At 35.5% G+C, this 12,724-nt stretch overlaps 1 protein-coding gene across 2 annotated transcripts in view; it reads right to left on the reverse strand.

The window, feature by feature from the left end:
- Positions 1-295: 295 nt before the first annotated feature.
- The window catches only part of SCFD1 (sec1 family domain containing 1), a 109,580-nt gene continuing 97,151 nt past the window's right edge, over positions 296-12,724 (reverse strand). For both annotated transcript variants that reach the window (XM_047795159.1, XM_047795158.1), the window contains 2 exons: positions 11,082-11,150; positions 296-505 (listed from right to left, as the gene is read on the reverse strand). In XM_047795159.1, coding sequence (XP_047651115.1) covers positions 482-505; positions 11,082-11,150 — 93 coding nt within the window. In that variant the 3' untranslated portion in view covers positions 296-481. The remainder of the gene's footprint in view (positions 506-11,081; positions 11,151-12,724) is intronic.

Here is a 12,724-nt window from a genome sequence, read left to right on the forward strand (position 1 = left end):
ACTGCAGTGGCTTGAGTTGCTGCTGTGATGCAGGTCTGATTCCTGGCCCAGTAACATCCATGTGCTGCGGACACGGCAAAAGGGAAACAAACTATGTTAAGGTAATTTTATGATTAAAATATGTATGTGTAGGAGAGTCATGAGCAAATCGAATAATACTTGTGTATTCTTAAACTTGCACTAGCTTCAATCATATTAATTATATTAGTATTTTAACATTATATTCAGACAGTTTTCCTTCTGAAGTAACTTCTTTCTCACTTGTCAAACATAATAGGAGAGAGAATGTACGATGTTAAAATTTATTTCTGAAATGCTTTATTCTTTTAATCAGTACACATTATATTAAGTATAGAATTTCCTGAAAAATTAACAAATAACTCTAAACTTCACCGTTAGGACTTTGATATGGAGAAGGAAACATCGGGCTCTTTTTACATTTATCCAAGTTCTATGTAGATTCTCATGTTAAGGTTCTACATTATTTTTGTCCAAGTTGTGACAGCTAAAACAAAATGAAACATAAAATCATAAATGTTACCTTTTTTAAAATCACAAAAGAAACTTATGCATTTAATCATATTTATAAAGACCTTAAACGCACACTTTATCATGGTAAAAATTCAGGCTATTTCATTCATCACATTTTTAAAACAACAGAATATCACCACTAACTCAAATGTTTAAGATTCATGATATTTAAAAAACTCATGGCAAAAAATATGAATAAATATTACAGGTGCAAATTCAATTAATGGAAAATAAAAACCTGAGAATAAAAAAGGCCCCCTCCCCTACAGTATTTGTTAACTTTATCAAGAGAAACTATTCCTTAGCCCAGATATTCATAGCTCATAGATTCATAGTTTAGGATCACAGCTAAGTGCAAAACTTCCCCAGAACTCAACCTAAAGAAATTATATTCCAAAATCACTTTGCACTTTGAAAGATATTAGCCCTCCTCATCTCAAAATTTCTCACAGAATCCTAATTTCTGTAGAAATCTGCATATGCCTTCTTTCTTGGTTCAGCCACAGAAAACTTAGAGAAAGCTGCAACTCCCAGGGACACAATGAATTAACTCAGTATGAAAAATGTAACGAAAAATGTCGTGTGTGACCTCCCTGCTGACAGTTCACTTTTTAAATATATTTTAATGCATTTCTAAAATAAATCAGAAATATATTTAATATTTCTAAAAGTTCATTAAGAGGAAAGGAAAAGGCTTTCAAACCTGGAAAGCTAGGTAAACTCCTACTGGACCAAGTCTCTCAGAGATAGAAATGATAAACTTTAAACAAATAGAAAAAACAACTACCTGAAGGCATGGAGAGCAACTGAAAGCAGGCAGGTTCTATTACAGAATCAACATTTGGAAGGAAGAATAGCACTAGCTGAGATCTCTGGTTCTGCTCCTCTTAGTCTGAAGGCAGGCTGCCGCTGGAGCTATACTGACAGTGAAAATGTACAGAAAACTTGCAGGCTTTCTGGTCTGAAGTTTGGGAGCAACTAAAGCCACTGGAAAGTGAGAGGGAAATCCTGGAGAGGGCTGGTGTGAGTGAGCACTAAATTCTGTACAGACTTTTTCTAAATCTATGGTGAAATACTGAACCACTCATGAATGAGAGGGACTAAGATCTGAGCTGCTGCCCAAAAGACAGGTTTTTATTTTATTTTATTGGAGTACACTTCTTACAATGCTGTATTAGTTTTGGGTGTATAGCAAAGTAAATCAGTTATACATATATAAAGATCCATTCTTTTTTCCCATATAGGTTATTATAAACTACTGAGTAGATTTTCTCTATGCTATAAGTAGGATCTTATTAACTACCTATTTTATACAGTAGCATTCTATGTTATTCTCATCTTCCTAATTTATTCCTCCTGCCACAGTTTCCCTTGTGGTAACCCTAAGTTGGATTTGGAAAGCTGTGAGTTTGTTTCTGTGAACTTGTTTTGTTAATAAGTTCTCTTGTATCCTTTTAAAAATTAGATTCTACGTAAGGTGAAATCATATGATATCTTTCTCTGACTCACTTCACAAAGTATGATAATGTGTAGATCCATTAATGTTGCTAGAAATGGCCATTATTTTGTTCTTTTTATGACTAGATAATAATATTCCATTGTATACATGTACCTTTAGCCATTTCTCTGTAGATGGATATTTAGGTTGTTTCCATGTCTTGGCTATTGTAAACAGTGCTGTAATGAACATTTGGGGTGCATGTCTCTTTTCAAATTAAAGTTTTCTCTGTATATAGGCCCAGCAGTAGCTTGCTGGATCATATGGTAGTTCTATTTTTAGTTTTTTAAGGACCTCCATAGTGGCCGTACCAATTTAAATTCCCACCAACCAACAGTGTAAGAGTGTTTCCCTTTCTCCACACTCTCTCCAGCATTTACTGTTTGCAGACTTTTTGATGATGGCCATTCTGACTGGTGTGAGGTGATATATATACTTCATTATAGTTTTGACTTGCATTTCTCTAATAATTAGTGATGCTGAGCATCATTCATGTATTTTTTTGGCTATCTTCTTTGGAGAAATGTGTATTTAGATCTTCTGCCAATATTCTGATTGGGTTACTTTTTTGCTATTAAGCTGCATGAGAAGTTTGTATATTTTGGAGTTTAATCCCTTGTCAGTTGCTTCATTTGTGAACATTTTCTCCCCCTCAATGGGTAGTCCTTTTCTTTTTTTTTTAATGGTTTCCTTTCCTGTCAAATAGCCTTTAAGTTTATTTAGCTACCATTCGTTTATTTTTTTTTACTTTTATTACTCTAGGAGGTGGATCAAAAAAGATACTGCTGTGATTTATGTCAACAAGTGTCCTGCCTATGTTCTCCTCTCGGGGTTTTATAATTTGGTTTTAAATTTAGGTCTTTAATCAATTTTGAGTTTACATTTAGGTCTTTAATAATCAATTTTGAGTTTATTTTTGTGTATGGTATTAGAGAGTATTTTAATTTCATTCTTTTGCACGTAGCTGTCCAGTTTTCCCAGCACCACTTATGAAAGAGACTGACTTTCTTCCACTGTATATTCTTGCCTCCTTTGCCAGATTAGTTGATCATAGGTGTGTGGGTTTAATTCTGGGCTTCCTAGCCTGTTACTGTGTCAGTACCATAGTGTTTTGATGACTGAAACTTTATAATACAGTCTGAAGTCAGGCCTATTGGAACTGGAACTGGATTCTTCCAGTTCCAATTTTCTTTCTAATGATTGCTTTGGATATTTGAGGTCTTTTATGTTTCCATATAAATTAAAATTGTTTTTATTCTATGAAGAATGCCACTGATAATTTGATAGGGATTGCACTGAATCTGTAGATTGTTTTGGGTAGTAGAGACTTTTTTTTTGGTCTTTTTTGTCTTTTTAGGGCTGCACCCACGGCACGGCATATGGAGATTCCCAGGCTAGGGGTCTTATTGGAGCTATAGCTGCTGGCCTACACCACAGCCACAGCAATGCCAGATCCTTAACCCACTAAGCAAGGCCAGGGATCGAACCTGCAACCTCATGGTTCCCAGGTGGATTTGTTTCTGCTGCACCATGACAGGAACTCCAGTAGAGTCATTTTGACAATACGGAGTCTTCCAACCCACGACCATCATATATCTTTCCATCTGTTTGTGTCACGTTTGATTTCTTTCATCAACGTCTTTTAGTTTTCAGAGTACAGGTTCTTTTGTCTCTTTAGATAGGTTTATTCCTTGGTGTTTTGTTCTCTTTGCTGCAAAGGGAAATGGGATTATTTCCTTAATTTATCTTTCTGATCCTTCATTGTTAGTATACAGAAATGCAAGAGATTTGTCTATTAATTCTGTATCCTGCAACTTTACTGAATTCACTGATGAGCTCTAACAGTTTCCTGGTAGCATCTTTACCATGCCATCTGCAAACAGTGATAGTTTTATTTCTTTTTTCCAACTTGGACTCCTTTTATTTCTTTTTCTTCTCTGGTTTTCGTGGCTAGTACTTCCAATCCTATCTTGAATGAAAGTGGTGAGTGTGGACATCCTTGTCTTGTTCCTGATCTTAGTGGAAATGCTTCACCTTTTCACCACTGAGAATAATGTTAGCTGTGGGTTTGTCATATATAGCTTTTATTATGCTGAGGTATGTTCCTTCTATGCCTAGTTTCTGGAGAGTTTTTTTTTTTTTTTTTTTAAATCAAATGGGTGTTGAATTTGTCAAAAGCTTTTTCTGCATCTATTGAGATGATCATATGGGTTTTATGCTTCAATTTGTTAACTGCACTGATTGATTTGGGTATTTTAAAGCATCCTTGTAACCTTGGGATAAATCTCAACTGATCATGGTGTATAAATCTTCTAAGGTATTGTTGGATTTGGTTTACTAATTTTTCTTGAGGATTTTTGGGTCTATGTTTATCAGTGATATTGGTCTTTAATTTTCTTTTTTATGTGTTATCTTTGACTGGTTTTGGTATCAGGATGATGGCAGCCTCACAGAATGAGATGAGGAGTGTTCCTTCCTCTGCATTTTTTTGGCAGAGTTTCAGAAGGTGTTAACCCTTATCTAAATGTTTGATAGAATTCATCTGTGAAGTCATCTAGCCCTGGAATTTTATTTGTTGAAAGTCTTTTAATCACAGTTTCAATTTCAGTACTTGTGACTGGTCTGTTCATTTTTCTTGTTGGTCTTGGAAGGTTGTACCTTTCTAAGAATTTGTCCATTTTGTCTAGGTTGTCCCTTTTATTGGCATATAGTTGTGTTAGTAGTCTATGATCCTTTGTATTTCTGTGGTGTCAGTTGTAACTTCTTTTTCATTTCTAATTTTATTGAGACCTCTCCCTTTTCTTTCTTGAGTCTGGATTGAGGTTCATCAATTTTGTTTATCTTTTTAAAGAACTTCTCATTGATCTTTTCTATTGTTTTCTTCATCACTATTTCCTTTATTTTTTGCTCCAATCTTTATGATTTCTTTCTTTCTACTAACTTTGGGTTTTGTTTGTTCTTCTTGCTCTAGTTACTTGAAGTGTAAGGTAAGGTTGTTTGATACTTTTCTTGTTTCCTGAGATAAGACTGTACTGCTAGAAATTTCATTCCTAGAACTGCTTTTGCTGGGTCCTGTAGGTTTTGGATCATTGTGTTTTCAATTGTCTCTAGGTTTCTTTTTTTTTTTTCTTTTTTCTTTTTTTACTCTTTAATTCCTTCAGTGATCCATTGGTTGTTTAGCCTTCGGGTGTTTGTGTTTTTTTCTTGTAGTTGACTTCTGGTCTCATAGCATTGTGGTCAGAGAAGATGCTTGATATAATTTCAATTTTCTTAAATTTACCAAGGCTTGATTTATGGCTCAAGATGTGATCTATCCTGGAGAATGTTCTGGGTGCACTTGAGAAGAATGTATATTCTGCTGATTTTGGATGGAATGTTCTTTAATACCATTTAAAGTCTGTCTGGTCTACTGTGTCATTCAAGGACTGTATTTCCTTCCTGATTTTCTGTCTGGATGATCCATTGCTGTAAGTAGGGTGTTAAAGTCCTCCACTATTATTATGTTACTATTGACTTCTCTTTTCCAAAAATTTAAACTTCAGGTCTGATTAACACTCTTTAAAGAAACAGAAATCAGTTCCAAAACATAACATTTACAATGCAAAAGATACAATGTAAAAGATACAACCTAAAATTAGTAAATATATGAAGAAACAGGAAAATGGGAGCCAATCTTTAGATGGAAAAACAATGGAGACCAGCAGTGAGACGACCCATGTAAGGTAGTTGAGAGATCAGGTTTTTTTTTGTTTTTTTTTTTTATTTTATTTTCCCACTGTACAGCAAGGGGGTCAGGTTATCCTTACATGTATACATTACAATTACATTTTTCCCCCACCCTTTCTTCTGTTGCAACATGAGTATCTAGACAAAGTTCTCAATGCTATTCAGCAGGATCTCCTTGTAAATCTATTCTAAGTTGTGTCTGATAAGCCCAAGCTCCCGATCCCTCCCACTCCCTCCCCCTCCCATCAGGCAGCCACAAGTCTCTTCTCCAAGTCCATGATTTTCTTTTCTGAGGAGATGTTCATTTGTGCTGGATATTAGATTCCAGTTATAAGTGATATCATATGGTATTTGTCTTTGTCTTTCTGGCTCATTTCACTCAGGATGAGATTCTCTAGTTCCATCCATGTTGCTGCAAATGGCATTATGTCATTCTTTTTTATGGCTGAGTAGTATTCCATTGTGTATATATACCACATCTTCTGAATCCAGTCATCTGTTGATGGACATTTGGGTTGTTTCCATGTCTTGGCTATTGTGAATAGTGCTGCAATGCACATGCGGGTGCACGTGTCTCTTTTAAGAAGAGTTTTGTCCGGATAGATGCCCAAGAGTGGGATTGCGGGGTCATATGGAAGTTCTATGTATAGATTTCTAAGGTATCTCCAAACTGTTCTCCATAGTGGCTGTACCAGTTTCCATTCCCACCAACAGTGCAGGAGGGTTCCCTTTTCTCCACAGCCCCTCCAGCACTTGTTATTTGTGGACTTATTAATGAGGGCCATTCTGACTGGTGTGAGGTGGTATCTCATGGTAGTTTTGATTTGCATTTCTCTTATAATCAGCGATGGTGAGCATTTTTTCATGTGTTTGTTGGCCATCTGTATATCTTCTTTGGAGAACAGTCTATTCAGGTCTTTTGCCCATTTTTCCATGGGTTGATTGGCTTTTTTGCTGTTGGGTTTTATAAGTTGCTTATATATTCTGGAGATTAAGCCCCTGGCCGTTGCATCATTTGAAACTATTTTCTCCCATTCTGTAAGTTGTCTTTTTGTTTTCTTTTTGGTTTCCTTTGCTGTGCAAAAGCTTTTCAGTTTGATGAGGTCCCATGGGTTTATTTTTGCTCTTATTTCTATTGCTTTGGGAAACTGACCTGAGAAAATATTCATGATGTTGATGTCAGAGTGTTTTGCCTATGTTCTCTTCTAGGAGTTTGATGGTGTCTTGTCTTATATTTAAGTCTTTCAGCCATTTTGAGTTTATTTGCATGCATGGTGTGAGGGTGTGTTCTAGTTTCATTGCTTTGCATGTAGCTGTCCAGGTTTCCCAGCAATGCCTGCTGAATAGACTTTCTTTTTTCCATTTTATGTTCTTGCCTCCCTTGTCAAAGAGATCAGGTTTTAGAAGCAGCCAGGACAATATCCTCAATGCTCACAATGAATGAGAAATAAGAAATCTCAGAAAAATGCAAACTATGTTTTAAAAAACTCCTGAAAATTCTAGATCTGGTAAAAACATCAAACAGCAATATGGAGAGAGCAGAACTAAAACTTAGTTGATACAGCAACTGAAGTATATAGACTTTAAAGAACAGAATCCTCAGGGATTTGTTAGACACTATAAAAAGTTAGTTATGTAAATGGAATCTCCGAAGGGGAGGAGAAAGAAAACTGGGCATAAAAATATGTGAAGAAATAACAGCTGAAAATTCCTAAATTTGGTGAAGGTATAAACTTAGAGATTCAAGAAAGCTCAGTGACTCCCAAGCAAGATACACAGAAGTCACACCTAGATACATCATAATTAAATTGCTGAAAACCAAAGATAATATTTTGAAAACAGCCGGAAATAGATTAAACATTTCATATAAAGTTACAGTGCTCTGAAGGACTTCCATCAGAAACAAAGAAGGGCAGAAGACACTGGAATAACATCTTTAAAGTGTTGAAAAACTGACAATCTAGGATTCCGTATCCACCAAAAATATCCTGTATTCTTATCATTAAAGAATGAAGGTAAATTAAAGACATTTTCATCTAATAGAAAATTAAGAGGACTCACTGTTAGCACACCTGAGCTACAAGGAATGCTATAACAAGTTTTTCAGTCAACAGAAATTAAAATCTATACATAGTGATAAAGAGCACTGGAAATCATACCTGTATACATGCAAAAGATCTATGTCTTTACATACACAACTATTTGAAGCACAAATGATAACACTGTCCACTGTCTTATGAGGTCAATGATGTATGCAGATGGAAAATATGATGATCACAGCACAAATGCTTAATGTCTATGATGTCTAAGTTGCAAGGTTTCTACATTTAATGCAAGTGGCATAGTAACCAGTCTACGAACAGTTAAAGATGTATATTAATGGGATCTCTAGAGGAACCCTAAATTAATAAAACAATTTATAGCTAAAAAGAAAATCTGTGGATGAATTAAAGTGGAATTCTAACAAGTGTTCAAATAATACAAAGAAAGGCAGGAAAGGAGGACCAGAGAAAATAGTAAAATGACAGACCTAAATCCAAATCATATTAATAATTTCATTAGATGTTAGAACAATAGATTACAATTAAAAGAGAAATTGTCAGAGTGGTTTAAAAAAAGCACAATAAGATCCAGATATATTCCACCTACAAGATACACACTTTACCTTCAACTTATATATGAATTTATATTTAAACATGCTGTAAGTATAAGAAGGCTAGGGTGGCTATATTAATATCTGATAAAGTAGACTTTGAGACAGAAAGCATTACCAGATATGTAGAGTAATAGTACATAATGACAAGAGAGTCCATTTATCAGGAATATAGAACAATCAAAATCTGTATGTACTGAATAACAGAACTAAAAAATGGAAAAAGCAGAAATTGGAGTTCCTGTTATGGCCAGTGGTTAACAAATCCGACTAGGAACCATGAGGTTGCGGGTTCGATCCCTGCCCTTGCTCAGTAGGTTAACAATCCGGCATTGCCATGAGCTGTGATGCAGGTTGCAGATGTGGCTTGGATCCCGTGTTGCTGCGGCTTTGGCATAGGCTGGCAGCTACAGCTCCAATTAGACCCCTAGCCTGGGAACCTCCATATGCCACAGGAGCGGCCCAAGAAATGGCAAAAAGACAAAAAAAAAAAAAAAGAAAGAAAAGAAAAAGCAGAAATTGATAGAACTAAAGGAAGAAATAATCCCATAATCATAGTTGGGAGATTTTAATACCAGTCTTTCAGTACTTGATAGAAATAGATAAAAAAACAAGTGCAAGAATCTAAATAATGCTATCAACCACCTTGACCAAAGTAATGTTTATAGAACTCTTCCCTCAACTTCTGCATAATGCACATTCATTTTAAAGTACACATGGAGTGCTTAGCAAGATGGGCCATATGTTGGGCCAGGAAAGGGATTTAATAAATTTTGCAATAATGAAGTCATGTATAGAATGTCATATGACAACAAAGGAATTAAATTAGAAATCAATGAGATATCTAGAAAACCCACAAACACTTGAAATGACAAAAGATCTCTCTATAAATGAGGTAAAGAATAAACCACCAGGTGAATTTAAAATATTTCAAACAATGATAACGCAAATATATCAACATTTGTGGAATGTGGCTAAAGCAGTGTTTAGCAAGAAACTAAATTTTACGGCTTTCAAAGATCATTTTTTTAAAAAAAACCTGTTAATGACTTAATAATTATCCAATATCAGAAGGTAGTAAAAGCACAAAGTAAACCCAAAGTAATCAAAACACAAGAAATAATAGAGTAGAAACGAATGAACAGAAAAAAATAGAAAAAAGAAGCATTAACCCTATGTAGTTCATTAAAAGGATTAACAAAATTGATAGAGTTCCTGTCGTGCCTCAGTGGTTAATGAAAACGACTAGTATCCATGAGGATGCAGGTTTGATCCCTGGTCTCACTCAGTGGGTTAAGGCTCTGGCGTTGCCATGAGCTGTGGTATAGGTCACAGACATGGCTCGGATCCCACGTTGCTGTGGCTTTGGCGTGGGCCAGCGGCTACTACTATGATTGGACCCCTAGCCTGGGAACCTCCATATGCCATAGGTGCAGCCCTAAAAAACCAAAAAAAACCCCAAACCAAACAACAACAACAAAATAAAACGAAAACCGAGAATCCTATAGTTAACAAAGAAAAATTCCACTTACGTGATGTTCTAGAATAGACAAGACTAATCTATGGTGGAAAAACACTAAGACTATTTTGGAGACAGGCTTTAACCAGGAGCAAGGATTAACTGCCAGAGGCCATAAAGGAATTTATGGTGTAATGGTTCTATATCTTGATAGGGGTTTAGGTTACTCTGGTGAATGACACATCTGACAAAGCGCAGGAACGTACACTCAAGATATGTGTATTTCAGTATTGTAAAGTTTAGTCCCAAAGGGTAAAACAAGAACAACAAAAAAACTAAACAAATAATGAAATCTAGTTAATGATATTGGCACTGAAGTATTAAGGGGGAAGTGTACTGATATTTACAATTTACTACGAAATTAATAAGGTAAACTGGAGCAATGAATAGAATGACGAATGGAGACACAGACAGCATATAAAGCAAGTATGATAAAATGTTCATGGGGAATACACATGTGTTCCCTGTAAATTGTCTTTAAATTTTCTGTATGTCTGAAATTCTCATAAAATTACTGGGCCACCATATGAAGGTTAAAAATACAAAAACCACATAGTGTGGGTAAGAAAGCTGTGCTGGACAAAGGTGAAAGGAAGAACTGCAAAAAACAGGGTAGTTATGATGCTGATGGCAGCCAATGCAAAAATAAATTATGGATATTATTGGTCAGTCTACTAAGTATCCAGGCAGTTTAAGCTTTAAAAGTTGGTTAATATAATTACTTGAGAACATTAATGAGACTAATACTAAGAGAATGCTAATACTTTGTACACTTCAGCTACTGCTGTCATTAACTATCAAGGTCAATGTAATTCTGCTGTATCACTGAACACATATAACCACCCCCTCCCCAAGAGTTACTTAATTTCTCAGCCCAATTTGTGATATGCTTAGACAGTAAGTATAAGGAAATGCTGAATTGAATTTTGCCTGAGTACACTATACCAATTTAAAAATTTTTGAATTAAAAATAGATTTGGGATAAGGGAAATAATATTATTTATAACAGTTTTCTTTACAGTTGTCCATGGCAAAACCTTACATTCTTTAGCTCTACAGCCTTTAGTTTCAGCTTTCAGATGAATATGATCATCTTGCTCTCTTTTGAAAAATATCAAAAGCAACTTAGAAACAAACTAAAAGGTACACTTTACCTGCTTTATGAACTGTGTAGCATTGAAAAGTTCACTGCAACCATATAAAATGTGCTTGCCTTGTTTCCCCTGTAAAAAATCAGAGAGAGAACTTAGATAAAAGTAGATATAAGTAACAAGTAATATTTTAAATATTCCCAAGAAAAGGGATTAACCATAAGAAGACTTTTTATTATTCTTAAAAGTTGTATTTTTTTAGAAGAGTATCAGATTTTAATGTACACATGTCTATTCTAAAATGACATGGAATAATGTAGTGAAATGGGCATAGTTTTTTCTTTCTTCTTCAAAATACATGTGTTGGGTATACTCCCAGTGCCATTTACTCTGAAAATAGAAGGAATATGGTAACTGACACATTTCATGTGAGCAACCAATCATTTGTAAAATCTTAGGCCAACATTCTTCCAATGTAGGATCTGTAACTACTTGAAAACATTTTTTGGAGTTTTGTTACGGTGAAAATATATAGTGTGAGTAACATGGAATGTCATTTCAGACTCATTTGTGATAATAAGGTATTTATACCACATTCTATTCTGTAACTCTATGAATTTCATTCTAATTTTGATAGAATGTTGGAACCAATTACAGTAGTCAAAATTTTGACTGGACTCCCAAGGCAACAGAAATGAAAGCAAAACTAAATAAATGGGACCTAATCAAGGAAACCATAAACAAGTAAAAAGACAACCCACAGACTGGGAGAAAATAGCTGCAAGTGATGGAACTGACAAGGGTTTAATTTCCAAAATATACAAACAGCTCATACAATTCAGTAAAAAAAAACTCCAACCAAATTGAAAAATGGGCAGAAGACCTAAATAGACATTTCTCCAAAGAAGACATACAGATGTCAACAGGCATATGAAAAGATGCTCATCATCACTAATTATTAGAGAAATGAAAATCAAAACAACAGTGAGGTACTACCTCACACCAGTCAGAATGGCCATCATTAAAAAGTCTACAAATGGAGTTCCTATAGTGGCTCAGCAGTAACGAACCCGACTAGGATCCCTGAGGATGTGGGTTCAATCCCTGGCCTTGTTCAGTGGATTAAGGATCCGGTGTTGCCGTGAGCTGTGGTGTAGGTCATGGATGCTGCTCAGATCCTATGTTGCTGGGCTGTGGAGTCACATCTCACTCACCTTTTTTTCAAAATGAGATGGTCATGTGCAACAATTACATAGGGTCATATAATCAGGATTCTTGAAGTGATATTCACATAAGGTTAGAGGTCACAGTACATAAGGAAACATTCCACAGGTCCAAAATTTCTAGACAGAGCTCCCAGGACCCTGTATCTCAGTAACACAACACATATTTCAGTAGAGATACCTTGGTCTCAGGGGAGCCCCAGTCTTGTCCAAGGAGGGGTCCTTAATGCATCTTTGATTACAGAGCTAGAAGCAGGGTGCATGACCAGGCTTAACAGCAGAATCAAAAAAATATGACACAAACCAGGAACGAACCATTGATCTTTACATTTTCTATTAAAGAATGCTGACAAGCTAGTGCCAATTTCCTCCTAGTCTATCTTGGACCCTGGCGCCGGCCTATATTAATCACTAGTTAGTACATTTCATTCAGGGTTGGCCAAACATCAGCACAGGGTATTAACTGGCTGAGATTAATCTTAT

The sequence above is a fragment of the Phacochoerus africanus genome, chromosome 9 (assembly GCF_016906955.1).
Source record: "Phacochoerus africanus isolate WHEZ1 chromosome 9, ROS_Pafr_v1, whole genome shotgun sequence".
Classification (NCBI taxonomy): Eukaryota; Metazoa; Chordata; class Mammalia; order Artiodactyla; family Suidae; genus Phacochoerus; species Phacochoerus africanus.